General features: G+C 36.6%; 1 protein-coding gene across 2 annotated transcripts in view; it reads right to left on the reverse strand.

Annotated features, from left to right (window-relative positions):
- SRBD1 (S1 RNA binding domain 1) overlaps positions 1-15,948 on the reverse strand; it is a 124,395-nt gene that overhangs the window by 35,694 nt on the left and 72,753 nt on the right. For both annotated transcript variants that reach the window (XM_050972941.1, XM_009091259.4), the window contains exon 18: positions 14,314-14,396. In XM_050972941.1, the coding sequence (XP_050828898.1) occupies positions 14,314-14,396 (83 nt within the window). The remainder of the gene's footprint in view (positions 1-14,313; positions 14,397-15,948) is intronic.

Here is a 15,948-nt window from a genome sequence, read left to right on the forward strand (position 1 = left end):
ATTAACGTAGACATAGTGCCCTACACATATTTATCTCCTTCCAGCATGACTATCACTGTGATCATCACACAAATGAGAAAATGTTAACTCTTTTGAATGACAACACCTTTATCTTAAGTTATGCTTTCCACCAAACTGAAAACACATTTACATAAAAATCAAAAATGAGGATGTGATGAAACAGCATAGTTATATTAAATGTAATTGAACATACTTAAGATGTAAGACTTTGAAGAGCTAGAAATAACATATAATCCTTCAGCAGCATTCACTGAAAAATAAGATGCTACACAACATAAACTGAAACAACTTGGCACTTATAACCTCACTGTACTGCAATATCAGTTACATCATCCAATTTCACACTACAGTACTGTTTTCTATAGAATACATTAATTTCTGATATCCCAAATCTTAATCTTCATATTACCCTGAGTAGACACATATTACACTGTAATATGCATTTCTCTAGCTGCAGGCTGCAGCACACGACCACAGTTACATTAGAATTTTTCCTTACACTCAAAGTTCACTTCAGTGGAATCACAGCAGAAATTTATCAGTACTGCTCCCAACAAGAAGACAAAAAATACAGCAAGATTTTTTTATCACAAAATCTTGTTCTTATCACTTGGTATCACCAACATTTGTTTTTAAGTAAGCTGGAGCATATACGCTCAACTCTGAGGTTTTGGGGTGAATAATTTGGAGTATGAAAAAATAGCTGAAGCAAGATTAACTTGATCATAAAATGCTGCTACCAAGCCATTTAAAAACTGAGACAGAAAAAATAAAAGAAGGAAAGAAACAAACTGTGCCAAACCTAGTGCCTTAGCAAGCAGAGTGTTTTTGAACATTCTTAAAAGCATTTACTATTTACTTCAGGAAACAGCTTACAAGTCAAAACACGCTGGAGATTTTTTCATTTTGTTTTGCTTCGAGCTGCCAATTGTTAGTCAAGATTACTATTCATTTTACAGGAGTGTTAAGAATGCAAATGGTTAACAGTAGTATAAACTATATACTTGGTTTAAGTTTGAATGTCTAAAACTATTACACACTGCATTCATCTGCATTCCCTGTTTATGGGAATGAAATATGTAGTCATTTGAAGTCCACAATATGTATACTGTGTTTGTAATAACTGCAGATTTTACAAGCACATTATTCTTTCCATTAGGATTAAAACCTCACCGAATAGCAATTTGTGAAAGAATTCTAGCAGGGCCCTGAGCCCAGAACTCTGACCTCTGATGAGATGCTTGGCAGCAACAAACTCTAGGTCTAAGCAAAACATCTGGTTTGAGTTAGACTTCCTGAAAAAATAGCCCCTGTACTGGGGAAACTGGTATTCACTCAGCTTTGTCTATACACTTTGACTGACTGCAACACTGTTGCGGGGGGGTGTGAGGAAGAGAAAAAAGTGCTTTGCCAGAATGCACGTCAATCACTGCAGACTTCTTGGTGGCCTCCGCAGAGCCCGGCACTCACGCTAGGAGACACTGTACGCGTTTGTTCAAGCTTCTTGGGATTTTTGCTATTGTACTCCATAACTCAATGGTTTTTTCAGAATTAGTGCCAACTCTGAATTACCTAATCCAAAACTAAAGTTGAGTTCAAAATATAAATTTTGCCTGAAGAAATAGTTTCTGCGGATTCTTTCTAAACTATAATTGTTTTATCATCATTTTTCTTACAAATTTAGACAATCACTGTCATCATAAAATGAATGAGGATATTCCCAACAAAAACACAAACTCTCGCTGCCAAGAAATTTGTAAGTACAGCAACAGCTTTTGGTTGGCACCCAAGATTTTTCATAGGGAACACATTGTTACACGCAGTACCTAGAGATAAGAGTAGGACATAAGGGTAACTAAAGAGAATGCTGATACAGTGGGGCGGGTGTCCTGAGCCTCCTGCTCTCAGACCTGTAATCAGCAAATGCTCCAGCAAGAAGGATAAGGAAAGGACAGAGCTGGTTCTTGCTTCTCACTTTCCTGAGATGGGCAGTAACCCAATCACAGGGTAGGTGAAAGTGAAGAAATGCACAACAATTGCAGGTTTGGCATGAGCTGCACTTTGTTCAAGCTGGCAGCCCAGGTAAGGAGCACAAGAACAGCTTGGTGCAATGGGTAGGACACAGCTTCACTTTTAGACACGACTGTCAAGAAGTATGTGGCCGAAGCAAATTCACCAGATGTTTTGGTTTTTTTTTTTTTTTTGCAGGACACTTTGCATTTTTAAGCATCATAGTGAAGTATTTTTTAAATAGTTTAGCCATAATAATGAAACAGCTAGCAGTAGTTACTGAGACCTGTAACATTAATAGATGCACAACACAGCATTAAATATCTCATATAGGCTAGGGAAGCTCAAGATAATTGAATTTGAAAGCAACAGATAGAGAATTTAATGGAGATTTCTGTCAACACATTCATCAATGCTGCATATACACACATGTATGTGTAAGAGATGTGTGATAAAATTTATCTATGCACAACTTTACTGTGTACAGAGAAATTTACCTTTAGGCACTACTGGTAGGCACTATTTATATTAGCTGAATACTTTTTCTGTACACTGTCTACTTAATAAAATGTATTGTGTTAAAAAAAGCATCAGAAAAATTCTCACCTATCTAATGCTGTATTTTATACAACTCTGTCATATGACTGTATATTGTTCATGTACTCATAGTTTATTTTCTTCCTGTGATTCCTAAAGCAATAATATTTTTATGCCTGTTCTAACAGTAACTTTACACTGGAATTATATATCAATTTCTACTTTCCACCTCCAAATTTTTAAATTAAATGTCACTGATATCAACCCCTTGCATTCAGGCAAAATGCAGCCACCAACTCACAAAGGGACATTTATAAAATAAGCCTTGCTTGTTTGAACTGCAACACTGCCATCACTGGAGTTTCAGCTGGGAGACTTAAATAAATAAAAATAAACCAAAGTAATAAACACCATGTTTTATGGAGCTGCACAGAATTAAAAAAAAAAAAAAAAAAGAAAAAAGAAAAAAAAAAGAAAAAAAGAAAAGAGGTCCTCCTGGCAAACTTGAAATATTAGACTGAAAAGCTGCCTCTCTCATTCCGGAAGACTTCTGGCCCCCACTTCTCAGAGCCATTTATGAAGGACAGTCAGCTGTGGGCAACAAAGCCACCCACATAAGTGCCCATTATGCCCTTTGGAGCTGCAAAGAGATGCCCTTCTGTCCATGACTATATAGAAAACAAAACAACATTCCAAAGTAAGGCAACTTAGGAAATTTCTGAGCGCAACACGAGTAATGAATCCTACAAATATCTCAAGCAACACGAGGCAGGTGGAAAAACAGAGCTTCTTAGCCCAAGGCTTTGTAATATACGGTTATGTTCTCCATGGAGCTAAATTTTTCTACTACTGATGAGATTCCAGTGGCCCTGTTATCCAAATGTATGCTATGAAACAGTTTTTTTTGCTTTTGGAGAAATAAATCACATATGTCCACAGACATCAGTTTTCTGGAAGACTGAATATAATTTTAGAATCATCACCATCAGCTGGTTGACAGCAATAAAGACAACATTCACTTTAAATAACCCTGAATTATATACAGTTGAGTAAATTTAAATTTGTTTTGCTTTAAGGTCTTCCAAAGTTGAAGCCAACATGCTGAACAAAAATATTAAACTATCTATAACCCTGTGTCAACATATGATGCTACTGGGAATGGTAAGTGAATTAATTTTCCAAGGAAAATTAATTACTTATGACTTACAGTTGTAAAAGCAAACAACGTAACTCTGGATTAGGGCACATTAATTTCTGTTTGGAGTAGCAATTAAATTAATTTCATATAATTCATGGTATGTAATGGAAAGCAGAACAAAGATGAAATCTTAGACAATGACTGACACAGAAAAAAGTGTATATTTATGTTCCTGATACAAAAATAAAGGTCACAGATATTAATCACTGTCTAGCGAAACACGATTTTAGTTTCTAAAATCATTTTTTCAAAACTGTTTGTTAGGATAAGTGTTATTAGCAAGATAAAAATCTAAAAAGCAACAAATTACAAAACATCAGAGAAATTTTGCATGCTACACTGTCTCTGAAAAAAGACCACAGTTTTCACTGATGTCTGTTGAATGACATAACTGTCACAAAATTATCATGAAGAACAAAAACACTAAATTAAATTCCTCCTGCATTAATTCAAGTTCATCTTACTTCTTACTCTTCAAGAGAGAAGAAAAGTTTGATCACAGGTCCTATATTAAAGCAAATATGTACATTTGTATAAATTTTATCAGTTACATTTTATAGTAAACAGTTAATGAGAAAAATTAATTAATAGCCTAAGTAAACATATGAAAGAATTCTTTCAGCATTCCATAATTTGGTATTCGTTAAAACTACATAAAAAATAATTATTTTATCATTTCACTGCAAAACATCAAGTTCTTACTTTATTTAATACTAACCAATGAAACCATATATATTAGTAAAGCATTTATAGTTTTAAAGTATCATAAGAATTTTAACTGCCACTTCTGTTCTCCTACTGAAAGAAAGCACAAATTTAATGGTAATTTCAGATTTTTGGGTATCAAATCAATAGCTGCTGTGCTACAAACTCACATGGAATCACTCAAAAGCATGATAGCATTAGTATTTTTCTTTATGAGTCAAATGAATATACTGTTAATTCATGAAACCAAAACAACAGATGCAACAGATGACCACTGCACAGCAAGCAGTAACCATGGAATTCCAGCAACAAATAATATTTACATTTGCACTGTTTAAACTGGCCCCCCACACACACTCAAAGCAAGTGATTCACATCCCTACTGACACTTTTACCTGACTTCAGGCACTGAAGAGATGTTTTTATTATGGTAATAGTTTGAACAAATTTATCATTATAATATTTACATTAAAATCTGAATACAATTTGCAATAAAACACCTTAGAAATTAATTTACTTCACATAAAATGTAACTGACCCTGAAACACAAATTCACAAACACAAACAGCTCATAATGGGTACAGGTAATCTGCAGTTCTGTTTTTTAATATTTTTAAGACCTTCTCAAAAATGTGAAAAACTTTAGTTATGAAAATTTAACTGAAACCTAGACAAACAGAGCTGAACAATTCTTCAGTGCTAAACTTGTGCATTTTCACTTGAAGTTATTAAACACTTGAAATGTAAACAGGAAACCCAACAGCATCTCATGCTTTTCAGAAGCTGCTCAATCAAAATACTTTTACAAAGACAGACTTCATCATCATCTTTTCTGTTTCAGCTTTTAGTCAACCAAGTCAAAACAAGTTTTTCCAATCCAATGCACAGAGAAGCCATATCAAGCCAAGTTGCAGGATCCCAGCCTCACAATTCCCATTTTGCTCCTCTTGCCACTTGGCTCCCCCATCAGAATAGACTTTCAAAAAGTTTACTATGCCTGGTGGATCTTCACTCAGGTGGCCTGCCTATGCTTGAATTAGCTCTGCCCAAATACATGTATAAAACTGGGGAAAAAAAAAAAAATCAAACTGAAATATTAAACAGGCTTGCAGACAGAGTACCGTACATCTGGGCAATTCTGCTCACAATTTTCTGTGTGCTGCTTTTATGGAGGTCTGGAAGTAAAGAATCTTTACACCTATTTTTCATGAACAATAACACATCTCACTTTAACCCTATTACAGCACGAATCACAAGTCTGTTGTCATACAGTGACAAAAAACTTCCTAACAAACTTCTGCCAAGAGAACTGGTAATTAAGCAATCAGAAACAAACTGACAGGGAGGGCAAATCTGTCCAGCAGCTGTTTCCTATCAACACCCTTAGATCATCCCACCTCAGAACACTAACACTTCTGGAGCTTCCCTACTTTTCCTACAACTTCAGCAGCTCTGTAAAAGCCCACATATGCAGGTACAAAGTCTCTAACAATAAATAGCATTGTGAGAAGGGGATTATTAGCAGTAATGTCTAAAATTTACCTGCATTTCAAGTTGCTTACAAAGGCACATCTCTGACAAGTGTTCAAATGCTGTCCACAGTGCATTTTTGGTGACAGCAGCAAAAGGAGATGCAGTCCATGGGCAGCTTCATGAGTGACATGTGCAGATGGAGTGATACCACTGTGCTCTTGCACTCTTTGTAAATACACATGCACACATTTTGCTTCATTTCCTTAAAGGGGCAGCATCTCACCTCATTGAGCTGGCATGTTTTCCTGGAGATGCCAGTAAATACAGTGTGCTAGCTAAAAACACTTATAACACAACAGTTATTTCTTTCCATATCCCTTTGTTTTGTTGCAAATGGCTGTAATAGACTAGCAAAAGTTTATTGTGCTTTGCTGGCAGAACATTTGATTTCTCTTTGCCAGCCAGAGAATAGGTAGATGCAACCAGAGAGACTGCCAAGTTACAGGATATATAAACCACTCCTGGCAGTCAGCAGAACTGCTGCTGAAGATTAAATTACACAAACTTGCCAGAGGTGCAACTTACTTGGAAAGCATTCTTAAGTTTTGTGCAGGGTGGGGAAACATCCCTACTTCAGCAGGGTGGGGAAACATCCAAAACATTATGGGGTTATTACCTGTCCCTGGCAAAGCTGTCTGCAAAGACATTGCTCCCATTGGATATCAGATGGCTTGGTTCACAGAGCATTACTTTACAAAACCAAAAGCTCATAACTTACCCTAAAAATGATGTTGGGCAAAGAGCACGTGTGATTTTTTTGCTTGTTTTCCTCACAGAGCTAATATTTCATCACTACTACAGGAAAATTAAGGATTCCATGAGCAGTGCTAAAAATCCTGTATTAAGCACAAACCTATTCACCAGCCTATACATGCATTTAATTAAAGAAATAAATACACCTTTTTCCTTACTGACAAGACACTGGATTTTTTGGACTGCTCTTAATATTTTATAGGCACAGCCACTACACCCTATCCCTCAAAAAGTTTTTGTAAATCTTAAAATCTTGAGTACTTGTCTCCCTCTTCCACAAATTTCAAGGCAAGCAATCACTTGCAGTATGCAGCAAAAACATTCAGCGACAGTAATCTCTTTGCAGGAGACTACAGGTTCACAGGAGAGGTTTAAGTTTCCTTTGTTGAAGAGCAGAGCTAAGAGCACAGTGAAATACTATCCTGCATGTCCCTGTCTTTAAAGTCCCAGTGAGTTAATTCAGAGATGAGATTCAATACAGAAACAGCCCAGAATTTGTCCAGTTACTTTTTTTTTTTAATTTACAATAATGGCAACATATCCTTTAGCCTATTTTTAAAATTTATGTAAGTATAGCTAGTTTCTTTCATTTCAGATTCCAGTCCAGTGGCATATCTCCTTTTATTAGGTTTTTCAACTTAAGGTACATCCATAAGCAGCCAGCTGCCATACACTGCCAAAAAGGAGTGATTTACATTTATTACTAAGTCGTTTGATTACTGCAAGATACACATAACTCAGTGTTGGTATTCTCACCCTTAGACTTTGCTTTGTTTAAGCAAAGGTTCTCTGTAGGCAACCACTTCAATTTAAGTACAGAAAACCATAAACAAGCTAATGAAATTCCAGTGTTATCCAAAGAGGTTCAGTTCTTTGCTGAACTGTACGTGTATACTCAGTGTAGTAATACAGAAAGAATGCTGAAGCCTTTTGTAGACAGGCTGTTCAGCTGGATGTTGAAACCTGCAACCTACAATTCTGACCAGCAAACAACATTCCTGCTGAACTGTGTTTCCACAGGAGCTGTGTGAATCACACAAAATAAAGCACTGCTCACCTAATAAGATGCCCCATTTTCTTAATCAAAAAAATCTAAGTTGAGAAGGCACACAAACTTGTTTTAGTAAGCTTAATACAGCAAGCTCAAGTTTAAGGCTGTTTTGACAATCCCACCTCAGAGGTTTAAAAGAAGACACTCACACACATCATGTCATATTCTCACATTATACATGACTGACTCCTCTAAGCTATCCAAGTAACACACCTCATATACTCTATGGGTCAATCAAGAAAACCCCCCAAAATAAAGAAAGAAGTGGAATAAACTCCTTAAATATTCAGTGAAAAACACACTCTCCTGAAAAACAATCGGCTCCAGTACTTTGCTTCATGCTATAAAATAAAAGTGTACTACATGAAGAAGATACACTCAGTATTTATCAGATACCAAGAAGGATACAAAGTCTCATATATTTCACCATTTAAAACTGTGTATCTATTCTAAGAAAAAAAGAAGGTAAGGGTTTTCTCAAGCCAAACACTGATTCTTTGTGATGACCAATGTTTGGATTCCGACAATTTGTTTGCAATCACTAGTAGTAGTTACCTCACACGGGTTTTTTGTTAGAAGCTTTCTACTTAAACACAAATTTTCAAGTTTTCATTACTAGTGAAACAATACAAGACTTGCTTTACCCAAAGAAAACTACTGAGTTCTGTTTGCTGGGGTTTTGTAAGAATAGACAAACAAATAAATACCTGCAGTGCAAGGGACAAGCCAGATGCTGTTGCAGCAGAGACAACAGAAATAATGCAGAGAGTTTTTCAGCCCACAGATAAATCAGGCTGACCCAACTATACCTGGTCCTACTCCTACACTTAGAGGTATCCCTGAGGTGTCCCCTTTTGATCCCTGTATTTCTAAAATGTTACCATAGTTCAGCTCTCAGGTATTTCCATTGCAACAAATACACAGTCAGATTGTCTCAAGCAAATAATATGCATGATGGGTGTTCATCAGAGAAATAAAATTTTAACTAGCACTGCTGTCAAAAGGGAGGTTAATAATGTCCCTCACAAAAGTGGGTTAATAGCCCTCCTGTTGCAGAGGGACCACCTGGAAGTAAAAAAACATCTCAGCAGTGATGATGCCATCCACAGACATCTTTTGAGGGAGGAAGACAACTAAAGAATGCCACAAACAAGAAGGGCTACATAAAATTTCAGCCACATGCAGGAGAGGCCACTAACATCTCCCCACCACTGTCTATCAGTTGCCTCTCACTGGCCCTGAGACAAGGAAGGAAGGACCCAGGCAAGGATGGCCTGCAATAGCAAACAGCCTTCTACACAGTCTTCCAGAAGAAAGAAAAAAGCTCATTCCTCTCCAGCTGAGACACATCCTCCAGTGAGATGCCTCACTACTAACTAGCTGGCTGTGGATTTTAAAGTGGCTTATATCTGGTCTAACTAAAGAGAAAGTGTATCTGATTAAAATCACTCTCTCAAGCTGCACTGTCATTTACCAAAACATACTCATCTTCTTTGGGGGAAAAACTCAAGCCTAGAATGAAAATCAAATTGCAACTGAAACAGTAAAACTTCCGGCAGGTAATAATCAAATGCAAAGCAATGCACTCCAATAACAAGAGGACCATGGAAAGGAATATGGATAGGGGAGATAAAAAGACATTTCCAGATTCAGTTATAATCAGATACCCTGATTAGGCTTTATGAAATGCTCCGTTGATCATGACCTTCCAGCATTATACAGAAAAAAACCCCAAAAATTGCCTCAATCCTTTTTTATTTATTGAGGGAATGCTATTTAGGAGTATTGTTTACAGATTTCATTTATTTGACACAAAATGTTTCAGGTAAATCTGTAATCAAGTATTTTCCCACTTCAGATGTCACAGAACTACATATAATATCCCTTACATCCTTTTAGGATGCTCATTTTCCAAACATGTTCAACAGTGAAGGTGATACCACACCCAAAAATAGATTCTGAACAGATTTTTGGACTCTTGAAATTACAAAGATCAAATAGGATGGTGCTTTTTCAAGATCAGACATAGTATGTATTTTTTAACATTACACAAAATTTGTCAAAAATTCTAATTCCACAACACAGATTACATATTTTGTCCATAGGCTACAGATGAGTTTGACCTCCATCTATCTCTTTCTCTAGAGGTTACTGGCTTTTTTAGGATCCAGGGATTTTGTACATCTAATGAACATCAAAAGACCAACCAAACTTAACAAATTCCTTTATCTCTATTTCTTATTTCTCTGCCTTTTAACACAGATTCAGGTTTTGATGTTTTACAAGTATATTAATTTAATTCCCATCTTTACTCTGATGAAAATTTATGCTTAGTGCTGCTTCACTCACACCTGAAAAGCTGGGTTTTTATTTGAGAGTAAAGATTTTTTTGTCTTCTTATTAATTTTCTTAACTCTGAAATTCAATTCCCTAACCACAATCTTTGTGAAGCAGCTTTGTTCTCAGCTCTTATCTACATCTTCCAAGATCATTACATCTGCAATGGTAATTCATCGCCAAAATTCAGTGTACAGCATAATAAAGTCTTGGACCACCAACTACTTGTCCCAGAATAGAAATTTAGCTTTGAACTGGCATGGGGAGGTGACCAGGCAAATATATTCTGTATCAGGCAGGATCTGGGCATCATCTCTTCATGTTCAACTACAGAAGAAATCATACTAATATGGCCTGAAGGTGATAAATTAATTTTGGTCAGGTTCCTGTCTGGGAGGAAAGAACAATTTTCCTAATGAGATAAAGATGAAGGAAGACAAGGACCTCTAGGCAATTGGAATTTAGTCTGAGAGAGGCTCTAATAAATCAGGTTGTGCTTCTCTTTGTTTAAGGAAATACCTGTTAGGAGATCTGGAGCCTGTTTATTTTTCTCTGACAAACCTGATTTTCTTGGCAGTGCACAAACTCAGAATCATAAATTGAAATGAGAATAAAAGCAGGTGGCCAAGTTCAAGTTTCAATTCCTTTTTTTTTTTCATCTAAAATAAGTAAACAAATCCCAGCTGATGGGACTCAATTTACACAAATCTCCTGCTACTTGGAAACTTGCAATTCCATATCCAAAGTATCCACACCCAGATGAGCAGGTTTGCTTGGAAAAGTTGCATTAGAAAAACTAGAGAACACCAATATTCTCAAAAATGTGCACACTAAATACCAAGAGACTAGATGGGAGGGATCCAAAATCCCATGGAAGTAGCAACTGGAGAAGATGCAGCCCTTTCACTCAATTCTCTGTATGGCACACACTCCACAGACTTTGGGCAAGCTCATATTGTTAGCAGTGGATTTAGCACATGAGCACTTCACTTTCCTGTAGCACTGCTGACAGCAGCAGAGTATCTCCTGCCCAAAGAGGTCACTCAGCTGAACACACACTCTTCCTGTTCCACAGTTCATTACAAAAGCTACAGCCTTCATCAGGCAGATTCTGCTTCACCAGTCTCTCACTTCAACCTCAGAGAAAAGACAAATTATTGTCTCTGCCACTGCCTTTCAAGCAGTGTAGTTTGGGATCTCTGGCTATCCTAAACTGACAGAGGCCATGTCCCAAGTTAGTGAGGCTGCTGTGAAGGCAGCTGCTCCAGCTCCACTCCCCCACAAGCTGCGCACTGCTGCCCCTCTGTTATGCCAACTCAGGACATCGTGTAGCCTCTACTAATACCACAAAAAGGTGGGGCACTTGGGCAGGAGTACCAGTAAAGGCAGGACCATGCCCTCAGGGAGTTCACTCTTTTATCAACACACAGAGAGAGTGCAACCATCCCTCAAGAAACCATCATGTTGCTTGTGCTATACAGCTTCCATGGTCATGGGCAGCAGCACAGACCCAGCCTGCCTCTGCCTAATTGCTGACAGACTAATCACTACCCCTCTTTCAGGACAAGAATGCCAAAACCTGTATTTGTCAGATTCTTAGATATCAATTTCAGGGTGTTTAAGAAAGGAAAGGTCATATTTAAAGGCTAGGTTTAAAGTTACAATAGGCTAAGAAAGCAACCACCTCTGTGAAAAGACTGCTGTATTTCTGATCTAGACTGTGCACTGCATATTTCACCACAGAAATTAATAAAAAGCTGCAGCCAGCATTTAGATTATAAATTAAAAAGTAATAAAACCTTCCAAGTTGCCTTGGATATTATAAAATTCTGTACTTGAAATACTCTTTATCTGAGGGATTATATCAGCCTTTACTCTGGGACTTCCTGTACAACAAACCAGCTTTTTCCAGGCCTGTCCTCTGAGACACCAGCAAGTGGCTGTCTCTCTAAAAGACAAGACAGAAAAGCTTAAGTCCTCTTCTTCTCCCATTCCCCTCCTGTGCCACAAGAGAGCTGTCATGCCCAGAAGGCAGCAAACCTTCTGACTTTGCTTTCAAGAGTGCAAATTTGCTTTCAGTAACGTCACTAAGATCCAGCACCTGAGAAATTTATGTATCTTTGAACAAGCACACTATAGCTACTGTAGTGATTCTTATGAATTCCAACACGACTTGCATCTACCTCAAACCATGACAAAAATTAAAAATGTATTCAAACCATGACAAAAATTAAAAATGTATTCAAACCATGACAAAAATTAAAAATGTATATAGCTGGGAATGACCAGGATTTGAGGTCTACCTCTATTATCCCAGGCTTCTAGGATTTATTTTGCTGAAATTTTTTATCTAACTATTTTGGACAATAACAAATAACACAGTTGGGCATTCAGTCACAACACACATGTAGTGGATCAAGAAGCTTCTCTGGAAGGGCCAGGAACATGGTTCTTACCTTGCTCTCAATGAATGAAAAGTAAATGACACCAGCTTCAGTCCCTGAGACTGCAGTGAGCTGCCACAAAATTGCACACTGCAACACTCATGTCATAGTGTAATGATCCCAAAACCATATGACCACCACCAATTCCATGTCTTTTTGCTTTAGATGGATGCTTGTACAATGTCCACATGGGCCACAGGATGATAAGCATTTAAATCAGTGTTTTCTAGACACAGCAATGCAAGCTACTAATACTTAAGAATTCACAGTACACTGCAAATAGAAAAATATTCCTTCTTGGAACTATTGTTTAAAAAAAAAAATCAATCAACTTCTTTAAATGCTGACACAGCATTTCAAGGTTATTTTTTTAATACTTCTGACCTTTAAATAAGGATGAACAAAAATCTGTATCACTTCCCGTTATTTTTGTTTCAACATATCACTGCTACTGTTATAAATTAAAGCCCTAGGTCTCCACAAGTAGGGGAACCAACTACACTTCTGGTTGAAGCTCATCTTTTTGCCAGATAACCACACCCATATTTATAGCTACCACCATTAAAGCACGTTTTTACTGAAATCTGGATACACATGTTAAAGAAATCGACAGTGTTTCAGCCCTTCAATGCAATTTCCCTGAAAGTGTATGGTATAATTGATACCAAAAGATTATTTAAGTAAGGTTTGCCAATAGGTTTGCAGTTAGCAAGCAATATGAATAAATTCTATCATCTGTGGTAAGAGAAGCAGGACTTACAAAAGCAGTTCTGAATTCTACTTTAACCAACTAAAATGCTGACCTCCATTCTGTAAAAAGGAAACAGGGCATACATTTGTTGGAAGATTTTCTTAACACCTTCTCTTTGTCCCACCACCTTTAGCAGTGGCAGCAAAAGCATCTAGGCTGCTAATTGCATTCTATCCCATTAACACTAAGGAGCTGACCTGAAAGAACAGATCCAGACAGTTCTATGCTTTCTGTCCTGAATTCTGCTGTAGTCTTTCAAATTTACTCCCACTCAATAGTTTCAAAAACACAGAGAAAAGCTTATGCCATATTTTCTGGGGTTTTTTTTTGTTGTTGTTTCTTTATTTGGTGGGACTTCAGCACATGCATAAATGCTTTCCTGAATCTATGCCATTATGCTGTAAAATGACAATAACTTATGTACCACTTCCTAACATAATGTTCTGTGTAAAGAAACTTAGAAAGGAAAAGTTTCTTCTCAGAAATAACCTACAAAAATGTATAAAAATCACCATTGTCAAACATTTTCCAATTCAGCTTTACTAAATGAAAAGCTTCAAAACAAACCCTTTTATTACAAACTTCTAAATAGGAATGCACCTCATAGTACAAATTAATGGCATCTAAATGGAGGATCAATATCTCATTGTATTTTACACAAAGAGCTAAAACCCCATTGCTGTAACAATACAGAAAAAGAGAAAGGTTTACAGATCAGGTTACCTGTCTGATTTGATGTTTTTAATAGACTATACATCTGGCTACAGCCATTTCAGAGTCTCAATCACAATCATTAAAAGTAGAGATTAAAAAAAAGGCAGTTTATGACTTCTAAGCATTTACTAGCATTCCATCAAAACCGAAAAAGTCTTTTAAAGGAGACATAACCAGTTGACAATTAAAAAGCAGCATTTTGGTGTTGCTCTATATCATGACAGATTACTTAGATTAAATGATACAGGTATTATCTTACCTGATACATTCCAACTCCTATGTGCTTGGGCTCGATTTTCACCAGCTCAGCTAATGGGTCTTGGACGCGTCTAGCTATGGAAACTGAAAAACAGAATAGGAAATAGCTATCACTTTTCTCCGAAAAACCTGAATCATGGAATTGCTTTTGCTAAGGTGTTTTGGGTCTTTTTACATCTTCTATGCATTTAATTTTTTTTTTTAACCTGGAAATAGTCTATACCATAGCAGAATCCTTTTTCATTGCTAGACAAGGACATCACATTTATATTGAACAAACTTTTTATTTGAGTAATTCCAGCAAAGACCTAGGGACATTTTAAACTGCAGTCATGACATTTAAAAAGTTTTTATGAGCCACAGAGTTAAGAAATAAAACTGTGTACACTCTATTTTTCCCTTTGTACCCATACTAAATGCACATGTAACATTTAACATTAAACTCTGTAAGAACCTTTAACCTGAAATCACAGATATGAAAAAAACAAATAAACATTTTAAAAAATAACAGTATCTGTTCACAGATTTATTTACCTAATACAGTAGGGTATGTATCAGATATTTCTGTATTTATCTAATTCAACCATAAAATTCAGTGCTGACTTTAAAAATCGTTCTTGGATTTTACTAATCTAAGCTGTACACCAAAATGCATCAGTTTGCAATCTGTCCCTCTTATAACCCCATTTAGAAAAACAAAAGCAATTTCCAACATTTCTGATGCCATTAAGAGCATATAGGAAGAACCTTTGTTCTTCTAAATCCAAATGTTGAATCAAGACAGCATTTTTGAAGGCAGTATTTATTGAGAAGCCATTTGCTTACCAAAATCTCAGAAGAAAAACCATATTTCCAAACATCAATTCATAAACTTGGTCTGATTCTGCAGATATTGGGTTGTATTCAGTATTTGCAACTGTGCTCCTTCCCACATAGTTAAAACTAGGGGAATTCTATCTACCAGTATTACATCTATAAACGCTTTTTTTTCCTCCTGACTTAAGACAAAACAGGTTAGCTGGCTCTTAACATTCATTCTACTTAGTGAAGTAAACACTAATGAAAAACAAAAGTGTTTAGAGGGATTCCAAAAATCTTTCCAAATAAGGAACGAAGATCCTAAAGAAAAGCAAACCAATAAGTAAAGCCCTCAACTCCAAGCATCCCACAAAAAGCAAAACCCAAAGCTAAAAAGCAAACAAACAAAAAAAAACCCTATGCCAACTCCATGAAAATTAAGAACGAAACAAACCCCTGCAAAAATAAAAAAACCAAACATAACAATGCCTGACCTTGTTGCCAAGGCTGTTTTTTCTACCACATGCACTTGTGCAAGAATAAGAAAAGTGGGACCAAAGAAAGCTGAGGCCTTTAAAAGGTATATCCACAATCACACCCACAGCACACCAGCCATTTCAAGAGTGCTTTACATTTAAATATATTTTTAAGCAAATCAGGAAAGGGTTAGAGGAAGAACAAAACAAACAGGAGTCAGAAGTATATATATATATGTATGTGCACAGTGGTTTGGTCAGCAGCACAACACTGAAACAGGAATACTTCAAGTATATCTGGTGTTCACCAGCTGATTTCACACATATACATTTGTGTATGAAAACATGATTTTAATTATCAT

The sequence above is a fragment of the Serinus canaria genome, chromosome 3, assembly GCF_022539315.1.
Source record: "Serinus canaria isolate serCan28SL12 chromosome 3, serCan2020, whole genome shotgun sequence".
Classification (NCBI taxonomy): domain Eukaryota; kingdom Metazoa; phylum Chordata; class Aves; order Passeriformes; family Fringillidae; genus Serinus; species Serinus canaria.